This window comes from Hyperoodon ampullatus (genome assembly GCF_949752795.1).
Source record: "Hyperoodon ampullatus genome assembly, chromosome: 19".
In the NCBI taxonomy this organism is placed as follows: Eukaryota; Metazoa; Chordata; class Mammalia; order Artiodactyla; family Ziphiidae; genus Hyperoodon; species Hyperoodon ampullatus.
This window is the reverse complement of record NC_136932.1, coordinates 29,110,509-29,134,980: the sequence shown is the minus strand read 5'-3', so window position 1 is coordinate 29,134,980 and position 24,472 is coordinate 29,110,509. Positions and strand designations below refer to the sequence as shown.

General features: G+C 49.7%; 1 protein-coding gene and 1 pseudogene across 2 annotated transcripts in view; both read left to right on the top strand.

Moving 5' to 3' along the window:
- Positions 1-5,755: 5,755 nt before the first annotated feature.
- Positions 5,756-24,472, top strand: part of LOC307067913 (RAD52 motif-containing protein 1-like) — a gene marked incomplete at both ends in the record, with an annotated part of 278,899 nt that continues 260,182 nt past the window's right edge. Inside the window, 4 exons of the mRNA XM_079725538.1 lie at positions 5,756-5,764; positions 6,082-6,204; positions 6,578-6,746; positions 7,698-7,796. Of these exons, the coding sequence (XP_079581664.1) occupies positions 5,756-5,764; positions 6,082-6,204; positions 6,578-6,746; positions 7,698-7,796 (400 nt within the window). The remainder of the gene's footprint in view (positions 5,765-6,081; positions 6,205-6,577; positions 6,747-7,697; positions 7,797-24,472) is intronic.
- LOC307067433 (uncharacterized protein SPEM2-like) lies at positions 21,498-24,471 on the top strand (annotated as a pseudogene). The gene is made up of 4 exons: positions 21,498-21,645; positions 21,988-23,256; positions 24,042-24,126; positions 24,451-24,471. The product of its transcript is annotated as an uncharacterized protein SPEM2-like (transcript).

Genomic DNA, 24,472 nt, shown 5'->3' with positions numbered 1-24,472 from the left:
GCCAGTTCTGGTCACGTGGCACCCGTGGTTCTTTGGTGGATTCGATCCCACCAGAACCACGCTGACTGAGAGACGGGGAGAGGTGCCTACTCTGAGGGAATTTGTGGGCTTTTATTACCAGAAAAAGGGATGGACGCTGGCTGGTCAAACGACTAATGTGCTGTTAGGCTCTTTTTGTAGATCGGCAACGGATCACAGGGGTTAATGGATTTGAATTAGACCGGATTTGAATTAGAACCTTGGTTACTGATTCCAGCTTTTTTGTCTGTGAAGTTACATCCTCCAGGAATGCCGTTCCCCACAGGGGCAGGAGTTTGCAGAAAGTTTGTATTGTGTATTCTTTTGGTGAAAGTTGGATAATTTTTAACAGGAAGAGAAAGAGTCAAGGCAAATAGGGGTGGCCTTCTCAATGGGTGGACGTGGTGCTTCTTCCCACACTGGTGGGTTTAAGCGACTCAGCGCCCTTCTCTGGGCCTTTCTGTCCCCATGGCAGAGGCTGTACAAGACCCAGCTTGGTCAGTGTCTGTCCGCTACGTGGCAGGGTTGCATGCTGTAGACACGGGTGTATCCGTGTATCCTGGCCAAGAGTGTTGGCTACATGGTGAGGTGTGTCTGGTGCTGGCGTTGTATAGAGGTAGTTTCTAGATCTCTGTGTTTTTTTTAGCCCATTTTAGCGTGGCTTGAGACATTGTCTCACTTTGACTTCGGCTGGCAGTTTCTATTTTATGTTTTTCAAGAAGACGCTTGAACTTCTTCAGGAGTATGTGTAGCCAGGTCATGCTGTTTCCTGAAGAACCAGAGAACAGAGTTACCAGAGACCTGCCTTGTATGGAGAGCTACGCTACAGAAGTACCCACAGTGGGGTTCAGGGAGACCGCAGTTAGAAATGAACTGTTGGGACCTGATTAATTGTGGTAGGCATCTTCATATCCAGTGCTGAGGTGGGCACCTGAGCCTACATATCAGAGACATTAACTCTTGAAATTAAGTCACTTCCCCCCATAGCTCCCGGAGTTAGTAATTCTGTCCCTAATCTCTACTTCTGTGTTACTTTTATTGAGATATCCCTGGCTAATATGTTTGGTGATTAATGTTGATGGTAGGCTTTGTGATCTCCCCTCAGAGCCAGTTTTAGGGGTTAGCTTGTCTTTGTCAGCGATGTACAAGTACACTTGTTTCTCCAATGACTATTGGAGAGCATAATCATTATTATGATTGCATAATCATAACCATTATTAGTTTACTGAGATGGTGAAAATGGGTGAAAATAATTCCTCTGTCAAGTAGATAAAGTAGTTACATAGCATGATATTTTATTTTCTATAAATACAGTGTTGTATGTTGAAATCTGTAAAGTGATTTCCACTTTGTATAAATTGAAAATATGGAATTTTAGTGAAATAACACTAGCTAACACTTACTGAGCACTCACTGTATGCCAGGCATTCTTTTAAGCACTTTACACGTATTATTTCGCTTAATTCTTAAGTGAAAATAAATAACCATAGGAGGTAGGTATTAGTTGTCTCCTTGCCATTTTAGAGGTGAGCAAGTTGAGATACTTGAGGCTAAGTCATTTGCTCCAGGTCACACAGCTGGTGAGTGACACAGTTGGTGAGTGACAGCTGGTGAGTTCTGAATGTAAGTCCTCTGGCTCCAAGTCTGTGCTTTGGATCACTGTGCTGTGTTCTGTGCCTAGTAAAGATTTTAGCTCATGTGTTGTTAGTTTTTCTTTTCATTTTGCTTCCTTTTGTAATATTTTCTAGATGTGGGCTAGGAGTTTTATAGAGAAGATTTGCTGATTCTAGGACCTTTGGAATCCATGGATTTATCCATCTTCTGTTGCTGTTATTTGGCAAGCAAACACTATATGCTTGTTTATATCAGTAGGTGTCAACCTGGAAAGATTTTGCCCCCCAGGGGACATTTGCTGATGTCTGGAGACAGACATCTTTAGTTGTCGTAAGTCAGGAGACGTGCTCCTGGCACCTAGTGGTCAGAGGCCGGGATGCTGCTGAAACATTTATGAGGCACAGGACAGCCTTCCGTGACAAAGAATTGTTCAGCCCAAAATGTCAATAGCGTCAACTCTGGCCTATAGAATAAGTGACTGATGATCTTGTAATGCCATTCTGATCTCTAATGGGCAAAGTCACATTAGTAATGTAGAAATGATTACTTTTGATGTTTGTTTGATAATTGATTTCCCCAAATTAATGCATGTTTGTATAAGGGACATAAACACCAATCATAACTTAAATATTGAAGTTCCCTTAAAGTAAACTGGGAATTACAGCCCACTGAGGGAGAGCTGAGGAAGTTTAATGGGAGGCCATGTAATGCCTGAGGATACAATACTCTAAATATTTGTTGGATTTCCTTGTGAATTACACAATTAGATTTCATTTTTTGTGTTGTATTAACTTGTCAAATGTATAAACATTTTAAATATCCTCTAATTTTTAAAACCGTGTTTTGGTATATTTTTAATTAAAAATTTCATACTGAGAAAAGTGGAGAATATTACATTGTACCCCGTGTATGTACCACCCATATTTAACAAATGCTAACAAATACTGAAGTCCATTTTGAGCTCTTTCTTATCCCATCCCTTAGGTGTTTCTACATTTTTTATTATACCAAACATCTCAAAAGTTGAAGGGGCCTGGAACTCTTCCGTTGTCTGTCGTCAGGCCTCACTCACTGATGCTGCCTTTTGTCTGCCTGTCAGCTTCTCCCCTCATCTTTCACTGCAGTATATACGCGGTAGAGGGCGGAGCCAGGTTGTCTTTTCAAAGCTGGAAAGGCCAGGCCAAGAGTGGATGTGTAGGCTGGAGGGAGGTGGGAGGACAATAAGTATGGGTTTCCCCCAATGACTGAAAGCAGAGCGTTCCCATGAAACCTTTCATAAGCCGAAGTGGCATAAAGCGAAGAAGCAGTGACCATAGGACACATCTTGCTAACGGATGCACAAAATAAATTGAGCTAAAGTACAGAAGCTCAGTGACAGTTCAAAGCTATGGTGGCTTGATGCTGAGGTGCTGAGTGTGGTTCCCAGGAAGGAGCTGGGTGGTGCCCCTTGCACCCGCTTTTGCAGCGCACAGTGTGAATTGCCTCTGTATGGGCTGCTGCACAACATGTGCCGGGCACTGTTCTCATTTTCCCCCCTTTTTTGTGAAAACAGATACCTCTTTGGATTTCTTTTGGTAGGGAAAACAGGTGCTAACGTGGGTCTTTCTTAAAAGCGAAGTGGCATAAATTGAGCTTTGGAAGGATGGAGGAGACCTGTACCTTGGGGCCGTTTGGTGAGGTAGAAAGTGGGGAGAGTGAGCGAGGTTGGGAACACGCAAGAAGAGCAGTCTCGGAACCAACAGACATGGTGGTGGGAGGTCTGCAAGCATGGTCCGCCGGAGCAATGTTGTGACTGTCAGGTCAGAGGATCTTAGGTCTTCTTTGCCCAGGATTGCTGCTCCCTGCATTATGAGTGGTATAGCTCAGGAGAGGCTGTGCTTGAATTCTCAATCTCTATTACTTGGACTGCTTAGTGGTCTATTATTAATGGCAATGCCTGCTTATCACCAGTTGTTCACAGGACTTCTACATGATAGGTTCCTTCTTTTTTTTTTTTTTTTTTGACCACACCATGCCGCCTGCGGGATCTTAGTTCCCCGACCAGGGATCAAACCCTCCCCCCACCCCTTTCCGCCATGGAGGAAGCGCGGATTCCCAACCACTGCACTGCCCGATAGGTTCCTTCTTTATTTAAACACCTCCCATCATGCTCCATTGCTATGGAATAAAGCCCTCACTTCTTGTGGCATTGGAGGGCATTCTTAGCTCCTTTTCCTCCTTCTCTGACACACCTGGAGTGTATCATGTGCTTTTTCCTTTCTTGGTGACTTGTGCATTCTCTCTGATAAACTCCCCTGTGCTCTCCCTATCATCTCTGCACAGTGAACTTGTGTTCTTCTTTTGAGGGCAGCTCATGCCTTTCGGCAGATGAAAGGTATTTCTTGTTATTTTTCATTTGTGCTTTGCCTGTCTTGCTAGAATCTAAGTTTCTTGAAAGTAGCGATGGCATGCTTCCTCTTTGAGTTTAGTGCTGCTAACACAGGGCCTGGCCTCAGGAAATGTTTGCTGAAATGAATTAATAGCCAGTTCGAACTTGCCCTTGAGCCAGTGTTTTGTACTGGTCGGAAAAATCCTACATGGTGTGGACTTTGATTCTCTGAAGTGTCAGTTACAGTATTGTAAGACGGAAGATAGGAGTCTGGGATAGTAAACAGTTTTGCACCTTCTGGTTTTCTTTTTTTTTTTTTTTTGCAGTATGTGGGCCTCTCACTGTTGTGGCCTCTCCCGTTGCGCAGCACACACTCCGAACGCGCAGACACAGCAGCCATGGCTCATGGGCCCAGCCAGTCTGCGGCATGTGGGATCTTCCTGAACCGGGACACTAACCCGTGTCCCCTGCATCGGCAGGCGGAATCTCAAACACCGTGCCACCAGGAAAGCCCTAGATTTCTTTTGTTAATGCAGAGCCTTAGTTTACTACCCACACCCCCAATATTGTTATCTACTTTAATTATGTGTTCTTTTTAAATTTTAATTATTTATTTATTTGGTTGCACCGGGTCTTAGTTGCAGCCGGTTGGCTCCTTAGTTGCGGCTCAAGGGCTCCCCAGTTGCAGCAGGCAGGCTCCTTTAGTTGCGGCTTGCAGGTTCCTTAAGTGTGGCGTGTGAACTCTTACTTGATACATGCATGTGAGACCTAGTTCCCTCACCAGGGATCGAACCCGGGCTCCCTGCATTGGGAGCACAGTGTCTTAACCACTGCACCAGCAGGGAAGTTCCAATTATGTGTTCCTTTATTCATGGCATGTATACATAATTCTTATCTTTTTTCCCCTGTATTTTTATAAATACAGAAAAGTGAATAACATCTTAAAATAAAATGAAGGAAAGGCCTAATGTATCTGAGTTTTTCTCAGTAGCACGAAGGGAGATGTTTGCCAGCAAGAACTGTGGCAAGGTTATCCCAGATGTCAACTGTCTCTACTACCAGGGGCTCAGAGCCCTTCTGAAGCTTCCTAATTGTCCAGGACAGCTCCATTATGACTCACCGTACAGGGCCTAGCCTCTCATGCAACACTCAACATTTAAAAATTAGTCTTCATTTCTCCTTCCCAGCAGGCAGCTTCAGTTGGAGAAAGTAATTTCATTGTCTTATGTACTCATTCATTCACTCAGTCAACAGACCATCACTCCTCTATTATATGCCAAGATCTATGCTTGCTTCTGGTAACAAGGAAAGAATAATATATGGTTCCTTCAAGCACTTAAGGAGCTCATAAACTAGTGACAGAGGAAGATGCACAAACCAATCAATAAAGAATTAACAATGCTTTGACTTTATTTGTATTATTTGAATTTTTATGACTATATTTATATACTACACCCTGTTCAAAGTGGAAATAGATATTTAAGAAAGAACTAGTGATGTAAAAAATCCACAGTAATATGTAAGTTATTTAGAGAGTTAAGACTGGAAATATTTGCACTCTCAAAGAAGCTTGTTAATGCAGATGAACCCCTAATTCTTTTGGTTGCTTTATTTACATTTATAGAGGTATAGGTATTCCCTCTTCTAACAGGAGTTAGTAACTTGGGGAGGGGGTGCTACAGATTAAGGTCCTGATTCAGTGGCAGGTCCATCTTACCTCCTCTTCAGGTCATATTCTCAAGCAGGAGCTACAGGATGAGAGGAGTAAAACAGTTCACTTCCTTTGCTTACTCCCAGCCCCATAATAGGCTTCTGCTGGGCTTCCTTGGTTGTTTTCATCATCACTTTCACCACCAGAGGTCAGGGAACCTTCCGGTTAATCAGGGGCCCTGGAAATGATGCAGAAAAGTACTGACTTAAAAAAAATAACATTTATTTAGGGCTGACTGTGAGCTCATTGCTTAAAATGTCCTACTTAATCTTCACAACCACTCTATGAAATTGTTATTGGTAAATCTCAGGTATATCCAAAATAATCTCTATGTAGGATTGTGATATTTTTAGGACTTTTATGTCTTTAGGTTCGTCTTGGCACCAGACATAAGGCGGTTCAACATAATACGCTGGCCCTAAACAGCTCCAGATGCCAAGAATTGGCAAATCACTACTTTGGTTTCAATGGGTGGTCAAAAAGGATCATCAAGGTAAACTGTAGATTTTCTTTGACTCACCAGACTCCTTTCAACATTGAACTCCTAGACTTTAGAGAGAAGAATAGAACAGGGCTATGAGGAGGAGATGTGAGAGCCTTCCACATGGAAGTATGTGAGCATTGGCCTGCCACCTAGAATTAGTGATAATCTCAATGACTTGGATGGTGGTGTCCATAATTTTCTCCAGTATTTGTATGGTATATAATAAAAAATAGTTGTCCATATCTAGTCATTCATTTGCAAGTCTCACTTGATTTTGAAGCTATTGCATACCTAAACTTTTACCTGGGATTGCTGGAGTTTCGTTTTTATTTCTAACAACAGGATATTTTGAAGTCTAGCGTTTAATTCATAATCCTAACAGCTTCAGGATCTTTCTAACCTTGAAGAAAGGGAAAATGAAGATATTGTGACACCACTTCAGAAGCAAAGCCTGAAGATCTTCTGTGCTTTCGAGGTGGTGTTGCCCTCCCATGAGTGCAGGAGTCCCGGAGTTGTCATGGCTGAGGAACCTTTGCATAAGTTGGAGGAAGGTCTGTTTTCCAGTATGTTTGTGTGTGGGGAGGTGAGGGAGTGGGATTTCTCTTTTTTCCTTTCTTTCTGAAACTCACCTTTTCAGATACATCATCACCTTTTCTAAGCCACTAAAGCCCTGGGCAGATTTTTTCTGCCTGACAATATAGGTTTTTATCTTAGGCAATACCTGACAGCACCTTAAACTTTAGAATTTTAGAACTGACTGCCTGCCAAGAAGCTTAGGAGGATGGAAAATTAGTTAGTTTTTTTTTTGTTGTTAATTGTTATGTGCTAAAATATTTCTTTAAATACAGATGTCTCCTGGCCTTCAGTTATCCCAACAGAATCATTGTCTAAAGACTGAAATAAACTCTTGTGTATATATTCAGTCCTTTGCCTCCTATAGAAGGGCCTGAGCAGAAAAAGTAAATGTAGATCCCTAGAAAGGGGATTCTGATTGGTAGTGAGTTTCTTCCTAGAATCCATGGCACTTGGGCTTAGGGTTTTAACTCAGAGGCAGGGCTGTTAGCGAATGGAGTGGAGGAGGCTCCACCATCCACCTGAGTGGGTGATGGTTGAGGAGCGACCAGATCATCTGCACTATCACCAAATCTATCTCAGTGTATGAATCAAGCCCTTTACGCACAGGAGAGCAGGGTCTGTAGCAGTGCAGCCTCAGCTTGTCCATTTGAAATCTGTGAGTAGTATGAGATTTGTGCCATGTTCTTGGTTTGCATTTCCGATCGAGTATTTTAGGAACTTCCAGAATAGATCTGAGCAGTAAAAATGTGCCATGCCAGGATATACCTACAACAGAGACATTCACCCGTACCCCAGTGTTGTGCCTGCCGTTAATCACTAAGATAATGATCTAAGAATCAGAGATGCATTTTTAGTTTTAAACACGTAACCTAGAAATCAGTTATTCAGACAGACACTTAAAATTCATCTGTTTTGGTTGGATTTAGGGTCATTATCATTCCTTATGGAAAGGAAGGTAACCCAGAAGCTTGCTATTCAGAAGGCTATGACAGATGCATTCCAGAAACTGCTGATTGTGGTTTTAGGTAAGACCTTTTTGATTGTCCTTGAAGTACTTCAATTTCAGTGAGCAAATAAAGTTACTTGAAAAGTTAATTGGATGAAAATAATGGTTATCTAAAACATTACGTATTCTTTCATTCACCAGATGCTTTCAAAGCAGCAGTCTTAAATTTGTTCTTTGTGGCATTTGTGAGAAAAATGACAGCAGATACTATTGTCCCCAGTGTTTAGATGTAGAGTGACTTGCCTCAGTTCATACAGAAAGTGTTTGATCCAGTTCTTCCCCAATTGCTTGCTTATCATACAGAATACTGTAGTGATTATAAGCCTTGGACACCTGTGTTTGAGTCCTAACTTAGTCTCTTAGATTTTTTTTTTGCTGTTGTTGTTGCAATTTTAAGTTTTTGTAGCCAGAAACATTTGAAGGTATTTAATATCTCTAAGGTGCAATTTCTTTATCTGCAAATAACATTATTAATACAGGTTATCACCTAATGGAGGATATTGTAAGAGTAAATGAGATGATGAATGTAAAAAGCTTACATACAGAGTGAAGTAAGTCAGAAAGAGAAAGACAAATACCGTATGCTATCACATATATATGGAATTTAAAAAAAAAAGCTTATGAAGAACCCACGTGTAAAACAGGAATAAAGACACAGACCTACTTGAGAATGGACTTGAGGATATGGAGAGGTGGAAGGGTAAGCTGTGACAAAGTGAGAGAGAGGCATGGACATATATATACAACCAAACGTAAGGTAGATAGGTAGTGGGAAGCAGCCGACCTGTTCTTTACTCACATCCGTCGCCCGCAGTTTCACACTCTGCTATTCTGTGGGCCTGCCCTTGGTTCAAAGCCATGGTAGAAGAACCTGGGTGCAGTACAGGGCCTTGAGGCCGCCTTCTCTGGGGGTCTGGAGCTCAGGAACAGTTTAATCGTCCTACGCCCAGCTGAAGCAGGACTGGCAGTTTGTGGCCATGGTGGCGGAACGCCTCTTCCTGTGGACCCTCGTTATCTTTCTGGACGCCACGTACCACTTGCCCCCTCCGGACCCCTTTCCTTGAGGACGAGAGGGCCGAGACCGAGGTCCTCGGCCACTTGAATTGAGAGTTTGATAGTACTCTCAAGTCCTATCCCTTTCTGCATCTTAACTCCTTCACTAGGAGTCCAATCCTCTCCTCATTTCGTTTCTAGGGAGGAAGCCCAAGTGGGACTGGGCAGCTGGGGGCCTTGGGCCCACGTGAAATGAACTATCCGCTTATTTACTCTTTGGCTTCTTGAAGAAGCCCCATTGGATATTCACATCTAGGTTGGCAATGAATGGAACAAAGAACAAGAACTAGATTGTAAGCCTTCTGAGGGCAGGAACTATGGCTGTCCACTGTAATATCCCCAGCACCGAGCACAGATCCTAACCTATACAGCCGTTACCTCTGATTGAATGAATAGGGAAATTTTTTTTTCTATAAGGAAATACACTAAGTAATAGTGCTTATGACTGCATGTTGGGACTAGTGGTCATTTTTTCTTTGTTTTGACCTTTCTGTAGGTTATTGTATTTCGTAATATGTATTATCTTTAGGATTAGAAAAGGTTATTTGTAAACGGATGCATTTATAATGAGGGTAAAAAAGCACACTGTAAAAACCTCAAGTTCCAGCTTTGGTGCTCAGACTTTGGACAAGCTACTAAAATATTCTGTGCCTCAGTTTCTCCATCTGTAAAATGAAGCAAATAATAGTATCTGCTGCCTAGTCTGAGGATCATATGAGAAGATGAGAACAAAAGCATTATACAGTATACATCAGAGGTTACAAACTGGTGTGTTTTGTGTGGCCCATGTTGTTGGCCAGCAGAGTTTAAAATTTGAATTGGTTTGCTACTTTTAAAATGTGGCTATTTCACAGAGCAATTTGGATTTCTGGCTTCTCTTGAAACTTTTTAAGAACTGCAGGCTAGTTCTAAGAAGCCCAACAGGCTACGTAAGCGGTCCTAATGTCTTGAACAATGAAATGGAGGAAATCCTATATGCATGATCCAGTCACTATGAAGACTGTCTCTCATCTGTAGCAACCCTGCTTGCAAATCAAGTTAAGCAAGGCCCCATGGAGACAGAAGGACAGACAGAACTCTGGGGACAAGGCTCCATGTAGTGGGAGCCGAGGGCAGAGACTGCCACATAAAGGGCCAGCTAAGTGGATGAAAGATTGGACCCCTCTGCATTTTGACTCCCTGCAACATGCCTCATTATGACCATGCTCCCTCACCTGTTGGTGGGTGTCCCCAGGTCCTGGCATGAGTGCAGTGTGGGTCAGAGCCGGTGGGCCGGGGGCGTTCCGTGGTCAAGGTGGCCCTAGGACCCCCCACTCACCATGGAAAACCGGCTCTGTTATGACAACCTGGGGTGCTGCCATGAATACCAAGAAAGTACCCAGAATGAGGAGGACTTCCTACTCCTGCTGCTGGGCCTTGTCATTCTTGTCAGCATTGGGATCAGCTTGGCAACTATGGTCAATGATGGTTGGGGATCACCAGTAGGGGTGAAGAGGGCTGAGGGTGGGAACCAGCTGCAGCCTGCACCACCGTCTGCAGCAATGTTCTTGGCTTGGAATGGGGGTGAAGGTAGAGAGCCTGGCCTTCATTTTCACCCACCGCACCCCACCCCACGCCAGATATGGCATGGGCTCCAGAAAGCCTTAGAAAAGTCCATGTATTGGATTAATCAGAAAAGTAAGTACAGAAGACAGGTAGGGGGCAACCCGACCCTGCCATTCCCTGGGCCCTAGAAACCCAGGTCCCCAGGTTCCCAACCCTGAACTCTTCTGACAGTTGCCCTGTGCTCATGGACTCTCATCTGCCCCAGATGAAATCTCGCAGGCTTGTGAAAGTTCCCCCAAACATCCTCCAGCCAAGGCCCAAGACATCCACATGCACTGCACCCTGGACCCTGTGGAAGTGAGAATGGCCCGGCCCACTTGCTACTCTTCGTCCTCCTACCATCATCTCCGCAACTGTAGCTGCAGCTGCAGCCGCCGCCCCTGTAGCCACCAGCGGAGGCCGAAGATCCGCAGACAGTTCCCCTACAGCCGCTCAGGCTTCTGTAGGCTGCATCGCAGCCACGGGATGTCACAGCTGCGGCTGATACCCTCCTTTGATTGGGAGGACCTGGACTCTTACCTGGAGGAGGAGGACGACCTTTCCTTCCCACAACCCAAGTTCCCTTGGGGGTGCTGGGGAGGGCTCTACCAGCAGATGGGCCTGCCCTCCAACATGGGCCTCTGGGGTCACCAAGGTGGGATCCTGGCCAGCCTACCACCACCCTGTCTACGTGTCGCCCGAGCTGCACCGCATGCCCAAGCGTGTGGAGACCAAGTCCGAGCTAAGTCTGCAGTCCTTCGGGGCCCCCTGCTCACCATCCCGCATCTGGGGCAACATGGACATTGACGAGTGGACCTCTTCTCCACCACTTCCCCGACGGCTGCCCCCTAACCGCTCGTGGGTCCCTGTGGTGCACAGCACTTACCCCTCAAGGGGCCATCTCCCGTATGACTCCTGGGATCAGCGGCAGCGTGGTCTGGATGCCTCTGAGCCTCCATCCGCTCTGGTGCCTCGGAGCTGCCGGCCCGAAGCCTGGCAGCCCAAATCCCCCCCAGCCCAAGGACGGAGCCTCCACAGCTGTACTCACAGCCAGACCAACCACAGCCTGCGCCCCTCCACGGGACACTTGCACTACTCCCGGGATCCCCACGAGGTGTGGCGCCGATAGCTGAATGGGCAGAGATGCTGCCTGTGCGGCACCCTCTGGCCGCCTCCGCCTCCCTCACGGTGCTGGCCGAGGCCTCTACCAGTGGGCCTCAGATCCCAGCTCAGCACTGCTCCTCCGCCCCTTCCAGACTCTGCCAGACGTCCAGGCTACTGAGCACCCTCCACCCCAGCCCACCTTCATGCCACTCCACGGGAACCCGGGGGGAAATGCCAACTACCAGGTGTATGACAGCCTGGAGCTGAAGCAGCAAGTGCAGGAAGACAAGCGCGGGCCAACTCGCTGCTACCTTCCACCTCGGCCTCGAGGCCCTCCCTGCATTGAAGCCAGACTGGGAAAATGAACTGGCCAGCAGCAAATGGGGGCAGGGTCGGGGGGCGGCTGGCCATGGAGAGAGGGATAAAGAGCACCAGAGTCCAGGAAACATTGGTGGTCTGTGGCTTGGAAGCACCACTCCTGCCAGCCTTGTTCCCTGCCCTTGGCTTCCTGCAATAAGAAGCCAGTGTCCCCTTCTGGGCCTGAGGGTCCCCTTGGTTTAGTGGCCACAGTCCTGCCAGCAGGCCCCTCCTCTTCCGATACCATGCACTAAGTAGACCTGCAGCTGCAGACTCCAAACCACTGGTCTCTGGGCACCTCCTCTTTGTCTCAGTTGTCCCTGTTGACAAAGAGGTTCATACAAGAAGCTGCTTCCAAACTGGGAGGTTGCACATCTGGGCCGGTCCAGCTCCACGCCCAGTGAAGGGCATGAAGAAGGCTGAGGATCTGGACTCCAACCAGTCCTTCCGCAGGGCTCTGAGGCCAAGGTCTTAATAGTCTCAGGAGGGGCCAAGAGTTGGAATGTGTCATTTGAACAAGTGAGTCAGCGGGCGGTGAGCGAATGTTTCACCGCTCGAGGGGAGGAATGCCAGCCTCCGGGCCCTGTTTGACTGACCAGGCTCAGCTTACCTGACCCTGGTAACCAGGGAATGCCACGCTGGTCCCTGCTTTTCATCCCCCTGCCTCACTGTGACACCACCCCTTGCCCCATTATGACTCACTCTGGCTCCCAGTATATATATGGAGGCCAAGGGACTCAGGCAGCCCTGGGACCCCCGGCCATGGATGAGCGAACCCATTAACTACCCCAGCCGTGCTCTGGCACCACCCCCAGGAAATGGCAGGACTTAAGAGACTCAATTCTTCTGATCTTGGTCAGCTTCATCTTGCTCAACGTGGGGATCAAAGTGGTGACTCGGGTGAGGGCAGGATCTTGGCAGTGGGGTTGGGGGAGACCTGGGATCTTGAAGGGGCTGACATGGGAGGGCTGCTGCGGTGTGGCCAGACAAGGGTTGGATTTCAGGGCTCACCCTGATCCCGAATTCCCCCCTCCCTTGCTTCCCTCAGCTCCGGATGCATCTGAAGAGATTCTTGCGGGCAGGTTTCAACCGTATTTTCCCCAAAGGTAAGTGGGCGCCAGTGTGGGCTCAGGGGATGTGGGCCTGTCCCCTTTCTGCAATCCCTGTCTTGATTCTCAGCCCCACAGGAACCCAGGCCCTGTCCCATCTCGCCTTTCCCCACAGACAAGGAAGCCAGCTGTGTAGGCAGCCATCGCATGTGCATGCGCTGCTCCGTGGATCCCAAGAATATGTGCTCAAGAGTTTCTCCCCACTTCCAGCATCGCCCAAGCTTCCTGCACAGGCACCCAAACCAACTTGACCCCTGGATACCAGAAACAGATGATGAGATGGCTTCTAAGAGCTGCTGGATGTCGCCTCAGTGTGGACGGGCTTGGGCTTCCACGGAGGCTCTACAGGGACTGTGAAAGGAGGGCGTAGTTCGAGCTGGGGAGCACCCTCCGTTCACAGCCTTAAAGTCCCAAGCCACCTTTAACTCCAGGTGAGAGACATCTTCCAAGCTCCGCAGGAGAAGCAAGGTGGACGTGGTTCCACTCTGCCTGCCCCAAGAGAGCAAGACTAAGACCCCAGACTATGACTCAGCCCAGGCCCCAGCCCGGGCCCAGACCTGCCCCCCAGTTCAGCTCCCTGCACATTCTCCTGCCAAGGCCCAGACCTTCTCCTACAAGCACCCCTCTGTGCACGCCCCACCTCAGGCCCAGACTTGCTCCACATTCCACCTCCCTGAGCACACTACCCCCCAGGCCCAGACCCCCTCACCAGCCCTCAACCCTGAGCACAGCCCTGCCCAGGTCCATGGCCCGGAGCATACCTCAGCCCATACCCCAGCCCAGGCCCAAGCCCGGGCCCCCTCACATGCCTCAGCCCAATTCCTGGGCCACACTTCTCTCTGCACCCTGACCCATGCTCATCTGACCTATACCCATGCCAACACTCTGGTCCCTCCCCCAACTTCTGCCCCTGCTACTACTCCTGCCCTAGCCCCTACACCAGCCCCTGTCCCGATCTCTGCCACAACCTCTGTCCCAGCACTGGTCATGGCCCTGACGACCACTCCAGTCCCTTCCACCACCCGTACCCCCATCCTAGATTCTATTCTCTCTACCTTGTCTACCTTCGACCAAGGCCTCTCCTCTGGCCATGTGGTCTACTATGCCCGCAGCATGAAGCAGAACTTATTCCATGTGTGTCCCCCTCAGAACTCTGGGTACTCCAGAAATGACTTGGGTACCCTCTCCAGGCCCCAAGAGGGGCATGGTCTGGTGAGCTCTGGTACAGCTGAGCAAACACTGAAGCAATGTAGTGGGGACAGTGCCAAGCCCTCCACAGGGTCCATACTGGGTTACGTGGAGTTGGGGAATATGGAATGGAAGATCCCAACTGATGCCAAAGACAAATTTGTACAGTCCAAGACCTTCGCTCACCGTAGCTCCCATCCTTGCCAGTCTGAGAAGAGAAACACGGATCCCCAGACTCCAGTCTACCCCAAATTCCAGGTGTACTCCAAGGATGCTGCACCTTCTCAACCTTGCTTCCGTTCTCCGACCAGTGCCCAGAGCTCACCATGCACCATGCCTCCACCATGCACTCTTTCTCTGCCTCTTGTTTTCCCAGATCCTTTGTCCTTCATCAACACAGCAACCACCAGAAGCCCTCCACCTTAATACAAACCCCCACCTTTCCCCCAACCTCCAAGTCTCCTCAGTCTGTCCTCTCTCCCCAGGGCCCCATCCCTCCCCAGTTATCCACCACTTCCCAAACCCCAAACCAGCCCCAACCCCCAGAACTTCATGAGAGTCTAGGTCTCAACCAATGCTCTGTCCTCCAAAGGACCCCAGGCCTTACCGGAGACACAGGCCTCCCCAAGAACCCAGGCCTTGCTCAAGATCCAGGCCTCCACGAACTTCGAGGCCTTACCGCAGACCCTTACCTCTGCAAGAATCCAAGCCTTTCCCAAGACTCTGACCTTCAGAAGAATCCAGTCATTACCCAAGATTCTTGGCCACAGAAGAGTCCATGCCATGCCCAAGACTCTGCAGTCAACAAGAGCTCAGTCCTTTGCCAGGAGTCTGATCTCCATAAGAGCCCAGGTCTTGTGCAAACCGCTCGCCTCCATAAGGGCTCAAGCCTTACCCGAGACTCCAGAGACTACAAGAATCCAGGCCTGACCCAAGATTCTGGAGTCTGCAGGAGCCAAGGCCTTACTCAAGATTCTGACCTCCATACGAATCCTGGCCTTACCCAAGATGCTGGAATTTACAGGAGCTCAGAACATACCCATGACCCTAACTTCCACAAAGACTCAGGAATTAATCGAGATCCTGGCCCCCATAAGAGTCCAGCCCTTACTCAAGACTCTGGCTTATCCAAGAGACGAGGCCTCCATAACAACTCAGGCCTCCACAAGAACCCTCTAGGAACTGACTCTGTCCAAGTTTGGGGCCCACGTCAGACCCAAAATTCATTTATATCTGAGACAGTTCCTCGAAAGGAGGATGCAGGGCAGCACATACCATGGACTTCTGTCCCAGCCAGTCACAACTCCTGCTCTGCCAAGGCTCAGGGGCCCTACAATGACCTGCTAACCTCCTCGCAGCGAACAGGCAGCCAAGCCTGGGTGTACCACCCGATACCGTTCCCCCAGCCTGCCAGAACTATGGCCAGATGTCTACACCTCCCAAAACCAGCAGGCACCCGGCTAGGGCATGTGGTCTTTGATTCCCGCCAGAGACAGCAGACAGGGACAAGTGCGAAGCTCTCTCTAGGGCGTGTGGTCTTTGACGCCCGCCAGAGACAGCAGACAGGGACAAGTGCGAAGCTCTCTCTAGGGCGTGTGGTCTTTGACGCCCGCCAGAGACAGCAGACGGGGACAAGTGAGAAGCTCTCTCTAGGGCGTGTGGTCTTTGACGCCCGCCAGAGACAGCAGACAGGGACAAGTGTGAAGCTCTCTCTAGGGCGTTTGGTCTTTGACGCCCGCCAGAGACAGCAGACAGGGACAAGTGCGAAGCTCTGTCTCCCAGGCGCCTTCATAGGGCGACATCCAACTGCCGGAGTCCAGCTCCAGCGAGTCAAGGGATACCCGAGGGATAGATAGCGTCGGCGAAGGAAATAAATCTATTACACTTCTTAAAGTACCAGCATTGCATGTTTCTCTCTCTTCTTTATTGTTTACAATCACAGGTTTATATATTGTAGTTGATTACATTACCAGGTATGCGACCAAAGAATCTTAGCACAATCAAACCTCAAAATGTTCTATAAAGATTTTTTTTAAAAAAATATGCCCTAGTTTCTAGATGTCCTATTAAAATATTTCCCAAGTTCCCATTAATCACAGGTTATTTCTTAGTAACCAAGCCAAGCAGTTATATGATTATTTTAATTGTAAAAGTTGAAGCTACTTGTTCCTATTTCTCTTCTTGCATGGGCAACCTTTTACAATGGTTCCACGAAAATATTTACAATGTACCCTGCATGCCCTTTCTCGTTGTTTCCTTCAACTGAGACAGTGCTTTCTCCCTATCCTAGCAACTAATTCTGCTCTAGGCATTTGCTTTTCTATAATTAATCTTCCTTTATAATAGAACCATAAATTTCCTATGTCATCAGGAACTCCAGCCCATGGCCATAACTCCATACTAGAGGGTGTTTTTCATAAAAATATCCCTTTAGTTCCAGGCTCTTAATTCTTTACCCATTTCCCCGGGTCTTTAGTGGGTACTTCCCATTCTGTGGTAGTTTCAGGAGGGGGAGTCCTAGAGGAATTTTTCTTTCACGTGGAGCAACATCCCCCCAAAATTGCCCCTATATTTAAATTTATTATCATAAAACATAACAACAGAGCTGTAGTCCACCTTCCTGGCACGGCGCTGCCTTGCAGTTTCGCCTTCCGTTGCTTCATGACTTTGTCATGGTGCAATGGCTCCAGGATGGCTTCCAACATCCAACAACTCACCGGAGACCATCAAGGAGTGGGGATATCAGTGTGTGGTGAGAAACATAGAAAAAGAGGGGACAGGTAAGCATGAGGAATAAAGAGACAAGAGAAGTGTTCTGTGGACTTTGGAGGACATCCAACCCAGCCCCATCCCACAGGGCCTGATGAGGACTGAAACTATCCCTGCTTTCCCTCCATCGCTCTCTAGCTAAATCCGTTATCCCCAAGGCCCTAGAGCTGCACTGTCAATTACAGTAGCCACTAGCCAAAGGCCTATTAGAATGTAAATTACTTAAAATTAAGGAAAATTAATTCTATTAAAAATTAAGTTAAAAAGCTAAAACTTCTCTTCCTCAGGGAACAGAATTTCCCTGACATCCAATTCTGTTCCCTGGCAGTCCAGTTGTTGGGACGTGGCGCTTTCACTGATGTGGCGGTGGTTCAATCCCTGGTCAGGGAATTCAGACCCCGCAAGCTTCATGGCTTGGCCAGAAAAAAAAAAAGAAATTCTCTTCCTCAGTGCCATGATCTTCTAAGTGCTCAGTAGCCACATGGAGCTAGTGGCTACCGCATTGGATGGCACAGATTTAGAACATTTCCATCATCATGAAAAATGCTATTGGAGAGCAGTGCTTTAGAGCTTAGAGCAATTTTCCTTTCCCTGTCACCCACCCCCAGCATCTTAAAGCTCCCCCAGAGCGCAGAGAACTTAGTTCTTTTTAGGGTGGCTCAGAAGCCACCCTCTGGGGAGGAGGTAAGATGTAGGGATGGGCACCCAATGCCTGATTTCCCCAGCCTGTGAGAAAGAGCCCAGGCTTCAGTTTTCCTCATCTGGTCTCTTGGGTCACGACCAGATGTATGCAAACTTGCCTCCCCCATTCTGGGCTGTGTTTGGGGCTCTTGATCTGATTTACATTTTAATGGGATCAATGTGGCTGCTCTGTTGAGAACAGTCAGCAGGGGGGGCAAAGGATGAAGCAAAGAGGAGGCCTTTGTAATAACTCAGATCTGAGGTAATGGTGGCTTGTACCAGGATGGTAGTGGTAGATGGGATAGGTCATCAGTTTCAGGATATATGTTGAAGGTAGAGCCAATAGGGTTTGGTATGGATTGGATATGGGATGAGAGAGAGGAGAGCTGAGAATGACTCCAAGGGATTTGGCCTGAGCCACAGGAAAGATCGAGTTGTCATTTATGACCTGAGGAAGACTGTGTGGGGAGTCGGTGGTGAGGGAATTAAGTTTTGGACATGTTAAGTTCGAGATGTCTATTGGACACCCAAATGGAGAGGTTAAGTAGGCAGGTGGATACAAGTGTGGAATTTAGGGGAATCAGTCCAGGTTGGAGGTATAAATGTAGGAGTTATTTGCATGCAGTTGGCCCTTCCAAAAGCCTGTCCTTGAGTGGGCTGGAAACACGGTCACTGATTATGCCAGGGAGATTGCTTTCTGGCAAAGCCTAATCCTTCCGCCTTCCCCTCTGTCCCCCAAGTAGAGCAGATGGGGCTCTCGATCTTTGCCCTGCTGACCCTTACTGTGTTCCTGCTGCTGCTGGCAGACAAAGTGCCTGAGACCTCCCTGTCTGTCCCCGTCATTATCAAATACCTCATGTTTACCATGGTCCTCGTCACCTTCTCAGTCATCCTTAACATCGTAGTCCTCAACCTGCACCATCGCTCACCCCACACCCACCAAATGCCCCTTTGGGTCCGTCAGGTAAGAAGATCTCCTCTCCAACCTGTGTTAACTCTCAATCCCAGTATTTGGCTTTTTGTCCAGGTATCGCTCCTCACTCCCACCAACTTTCAACCTTCCCTTTCACAGACCTGAGGGAGAACTACAACTCCTGGTAGAGTGTCAAAGTGCCAAGGTCTTTGGGTGTTGAAATGTTGCCCAATTAATTTTATCTTCCCATCATTAACATTGCATAGATCCCAGACTCTCTTCATCAATACTGCCCATCGTGGGTCCCAAGGAAGCATTCTCAGGGTTAGGTACTATCAGGGTGGAAGCCCTCAGAACTTTTCTTTCCAGTCAGGATGGCTCCTAACCCCCTTAAGGACTCTTGGGCTGTGTAGTTGCATTTCATCTGTGGGATGCATACACGCATGCGCAGGAATGGGCACGTGCCGTGGGGGTGGTTGGCGGCTTCCCTTCTGGTCTGAAAGCATAAGAGCCCCCTCCAACACGCCTCTTCTTCTACTCTGCAGATCTTTATCCACAAACTCCCTCCGTATCTGGGTCTGAAGAGACCCAAACCTGAGAGAGACCAGATACCGGAGCCACCTCCTATACCTCTCAGGGATTCTCCAGGAAGTGGCTGGGGTCGGGGAACAGATGAATATTTCATCCGCAAGCCACCACATGATTTTCTCTTCCCCAAACCCAACAGGTAGTATCTACTCCCCATGGCCCACGTAGAAGGGAGAGGGCGAACTACAGTTCCCAGAAGACTGTGCGGAGGCAGGCGTCCTAAGCTCTCAGAGGATGTCGTGGTTGAGCATCATGGGAGTTGTAGTACCCCTTCTGTTGCCCACTGTGCGGGGAGGTGGAAACTAAAGCGTAAGGGAATAGGAGGAATTGCGGAAGGCTAGAGAGGTCGCCGCTGTTGAAGAGAACCTGAAGGGCTCTCTCACGTTTGGAAACCTGGATGGGCGTTGGAGGAGGGAGTTGGGGCGGGGCCTAGAGCACCCACGCAGGCCATCTTTGTGCCCCGGTCGTGGCCAAACAGACTCGCCTCTTCCACGTTCCAGCCTGAACTGTCTGCCCCGGACCTGCGGCCATTTATCGATGGTCCAAGCCGGGCTGTGTGCCTGCCTCCCGACCTACGGGAGGTCGTTTCTTCAATCAGCTACACCGCTCAACAGCTGCGGGAACAGGAGGACCACGAAGCTGTGACTCCAAAGAGGGTGGGCTAAGGCAAGGCCTGGGTGGCCTTGGCTCCACCGGCAAACTTAGGCTCCGCCCCCAGAACTCGATTTTTTTTTCTGATTGGAAGTTTGCCTCACTTGGTCCCGCCCCCTGGCTTCCCACTTGTTCTTTACTCACATCCGTCGCCCGCAGTTTCGCTCTCTGCTATTCTGCGGTCCCGCCCTTGTCTCAAAGCTGTGGTATTAGGACCTGGGTGCGGTACAGGGCCTTGAGGCCGCCTTCCCTGGTTGTCTGGAGCCCAGGAACAGTTTAATCTTCCTACCCCCAGTTGAAGGAGGACTGGCAGTTTGTGGCCATGGTGGTGGACCGCCTCTTCCTGTGGACCCTCGTCATCTTTCTGGACGCCACGTACCACTTGCCCCCTCCCGACCCCTTTCCTTGAGGACGAGAGGGCCGAGACCGAGGTCCTCGGCCACTTGAATTGAGAGTTTGATAGTACTCTCAAGTCCTATCCCTTTCTGCATCTTAACTCCTTCACTAGGAGTCCAATCCTCTCCTCGTTTCGTTTCTAGGGAGGAAGCCCAAGTGGGACTGGGCAGCTGGGGGCCTTGGGCCCACCTGACATGCACTATCCGCTTATTTACTCTTTGGCTTCTTGAAGAAGCCCCGTTGGATATTCACATCTAGGTTGGCAATGAATGGAACAAAGAACAAGAACTAGATTGTAAGCCTTCTGAGGGCAGGAACTATGGCTGTTCACTGTAATATCCCCAGCACCTAGCACAGATCCTAACCTATACAGCCGGTACCTCTGATTGAATGAATAGGGAAATTATTTTTTCTGTAAAGAAATACACTAAGTAATAGTGCTTATGTTGGCATGTTGGGACTAGTGGTCGTTTTTTCTTTGTTTTGACCTTTCTGTACTTTATTGTATTTTGTAATATGTATTATCTTTAGGATAAGAAAAGGTTCTTTCTAAAAGGATGCATTTGTAATGAGGATAAAAAAGCACACTGTAAAAACCTCAAGTTCCAGCTGTGATGCTCAAACTTTGGACAAGCTACTAAACTGCTCTGTGCCTCAGTTTCTCCATCTGTAAAATGAAGCGAATAATAGTATCTGCTGCCTAGTCTGAGGATCATATGAGAAGATGAGAACAAAAGCATTATACAGTATACATCAGAGGTTACAAACTGGTGTGTTTTGTGTGGCCCATGTTGTTGGCCAGCAGAGTTTAAAATTTGAATTGGTTTGCTACTTTTAAAATGTGGCTATTTCACAGAGCAATTTGGATTTCTGGCTTCTCTTGAAACTTTTAAAGAACTGCAGGCTAGTTCTAAGAAGCCCAACAGGCTACGTAAGTGGTCCTAATGTCTTGAACAATGAAATGGAGGAAATCCTATATGCATGATCCAGTCACTATGAAGACTGTCTCTCATCTGTAGCAACCCTGCTTGCAAATCAAGTTAAGCAAGGCCCCATGGAGACAGAAGGACAGACTGAACTCTGGGGACTAGGCTCCATGTAGTGGGAGCCGAGGGCAGAGACGGCCACCTAAAGGACCAGCTGAGTGGATGAAAGATTGGACAACTCCGCATTGTGACTCCCTGCAATGGGCCTCATTATGACCATGCTCCCTCACCTGTTGGTGGGTGTCCCCAGGTCCTGGCATGAGTGCAGTGTGGGTCAGGGCCGGTGGGGTTGAGGGGGGTGGGGCGTCCCACGGCTCAGGCGGCCCTAGGACCCGCCCACCATGGAACAACAGCTCTGGTATGACAACCTGGGGTGCTGCCATCAATACCAAGAAAGTACCCAGAATGCGGAGGACTTCCTAATCCTGTTGCTGGGCCTTGTCATTCTTGTCAGCTTTGGGATCAGCATGGCAACTATGGTCAGCGATGGTTGGGGATCACCAATAGGGGTTAAGATGGCTGAGGGTGGGAACCAGCTGCAGCCTGCACCTCCGTCTGCAGGAACGGTCTTGGCTGGGAGTGGTGGTGAGGGTAGAGAGCCTGGCCTTCATTTTCACCCACCCCACCTCACCCCACACCAGATATGGCATGGGCTCCAGAATGCCTTAGACAAGACCATGTATTGTATTATTCAGAAAAGTAACTATAGAAGACAGCTAGGGGGCACCCCGCCTCGCCAGTCCCAGGGCCCTAGGAACCCAGGCTCCCAGGTTCCCAACCCTGAAATCTTCTGACTGTTGCCCTGCCCTCACGGACTCTCGCCTCCCACAGATGAAATCTCACAGGCTTGTGAAAGTTCCTCCAAACATCCTCCAGCCAAAGCCCAAGACATCCACATCCACTGCACCCTGGACCCTGTGGAAGTGAGAATGGCCCGGCCCACTTGCTACTCCTCGTCCTCCTACCACCATCTCCGCAACCGTAGCCGCAGCTGCAGCCGCCACCCCTGAAGCCACCAGGGGAGGCCCAAGAATTTAGAAAATTCCCCTCCAGCTGCTCAGGCTTCCGTAGGCCGCATCGCCTCCACGGGATGTCACAGCTGCCTCCGATGCCCCCCTTTAACTGGGAGGACCCGGACTCCTACCTGGAGGAGGAGGACCAACTTTCCTTCCCACAACCCAAGTACCCGTGGGGGTGCTGGGGAGGGCTCTACCGGCAGATGGGTCTGCCCTCCAACGTGGGCCTCTGGGGTCGACAGGGTGGGATCCTGGCCATCCAGCCACCAGCCTGTCTCTACCTGTCGCCCGAGCTGCACCGCATGTCCAAGCGTGTGGAGGCCAAGTCTGAGCTAGGGCTGCAGTCCTTCGGGGCCCCTTGCTCGCCATCCCGCATCTGGGGCAATGTGGATGCTGACCAGTGGACCTCGTCTCCATCACTTACCCGACGGCTGCCCCCTAAGAGCTCGTGGGTCCCTGGGGTCACAGAACTTACCCCTCAGGGGGCCATCTCCCGTATGACTCCTGGGATCAGAGGCGGCGTGGTCTGGAGGGTTCTGAGCCTCCATCAGCTCTGGTGCCTCAGAGCTACAGGCCCGAAGCATGGCAGCGCAACTCCCCACCGGCCCACGGACGGAGCCTCCACAGCTGTGCTCACAGCCAGCCCAACCACAGCCCGCACCACTCCACGGGACACTTGAACTACTCCCGGGATCCCCACGAGGTGCGGCGCTGGGCGGCCGAATGGGCAGAGATGCTGCCTGTGCGGCACCCTCTGGCCGCCTCCGCCTCCCTCACGGTGCTGGCCGAGGCCTCTACCAGTGGGCCTCGGATCCCAGCTCAGCGCTGCTCCTCCACCCCTCCCAGACTCTGCCCGACGTCCAGGCTACCGAACGCCCTCCACCCACGCCCACCTTCATGCCACTCAGCCGGAACCCAGGGGGAAATGCCAACTACCAGGTGTATGACAGCCTGGAGTTGAAGCGGCAAGTGCAGGAAGCCAAGTGCGGGCCAACTCGCTGCTACCTTCCACCTCGGCCTCGAGGCCCTCTCTGCACGGAAGCCAGACTGGGAAAATGAACTGGCCAGCAGCTAATGGGGGCGGGTGGGGAGCGGCAGGGCATGGAGAGAGGAATAAAGAGCGCCATGGTCCAGAAAACATTGGCGGTCTGTGGCTTGGAAGCGCCACTCCTTCTGCCAGCTTGGGTCCCTGCCTTTGGCTTCCTGCAATAAGAAGCCAGTGTCCCCTTCTGGGCCTGAGGGTCCCGTTGGTTTAGTGGCCACAGTCCTGCCAGCAGGCCCCTCCTGGTCTGATACCATGCACTAAGTAGATCTGCAGCTGCAGTCTCCAAACCACTGGTCTCTTGGCACCTCCTCTGTGTCTCAGCTGTCCCTGTCCCCAAAGAGCCTCATACAAGAAGCTGCTTCCAAACTGGGAGGTTCCACATCTGGGCAGGTCCAGCTCCACAGCCAGTGAAGGGCATGAAGAAGGCTGAGGCTCTGGACTCCAGCCAGGCCTTCCGCAGGGCTCTGAGGCCAAGGTCTTTCTAGTCTCAGGAGGGGCCAAGAGATGGAACATGACATTTGAACAAGTGAGTCAGTGGGCGGTGAGCGAATGTTTGACAGCTCGAGGGGAGGTGTGCTGGCCTCCGGGCCCTGTTTGGCTGTCCAGGCTCAGCTTACCTCACCCGGGGAACCATGGAATGCCACGCCTGGCCCTCCTTTTCATCCCCCTCCCTCACTGTGACGCCACCACCTGCCCCATTATGACCCAGTCTGTCTCCCAGTCTATATATATGGAGGCCAGCGGACTCAGGCAGTCCTGGGACCCCCGGCCATGGCTGAGCAAACCCATTACCTAGCCGAGGCGTGCTCTGGCACCACACCCAGGAAATGCCAAGACCTAGGAGACTCAATTCTTCTGATCCTGGTCAGCATCATCTTGCTCAATGTGTGGATGAACGTGGTGAATCTGGTGAGGGCAGGATCTGGGCAGTGTGGTTGGGGGAGTCCTGGGGTCTAGAAGGGGCTGAGATGGGATGGCTGCTGTAGTGTGGCCGAACAAGGGTTGGATTTCAGGGCTCACCCTGATCCCAAACTCCACGCTCCCTTGCTTCCCTCAGCTCTGGATGCATCTGAAGAGATTCTTGCGGGCAGGTTTCAACCATATTTTCCCCAAAGGTAAGTGGGCGCCAGTGTGGGCTCAGGGGATGTGGGCCTGTCCCCTTTCTTCTATCCCTGCCTTGATTCTCAGCCCCTCAAGAACCCAGGCCCTGTCCCATCTCGCCTTTCCCTGCAGACAAGCAAGCCAGCTGTGTAGG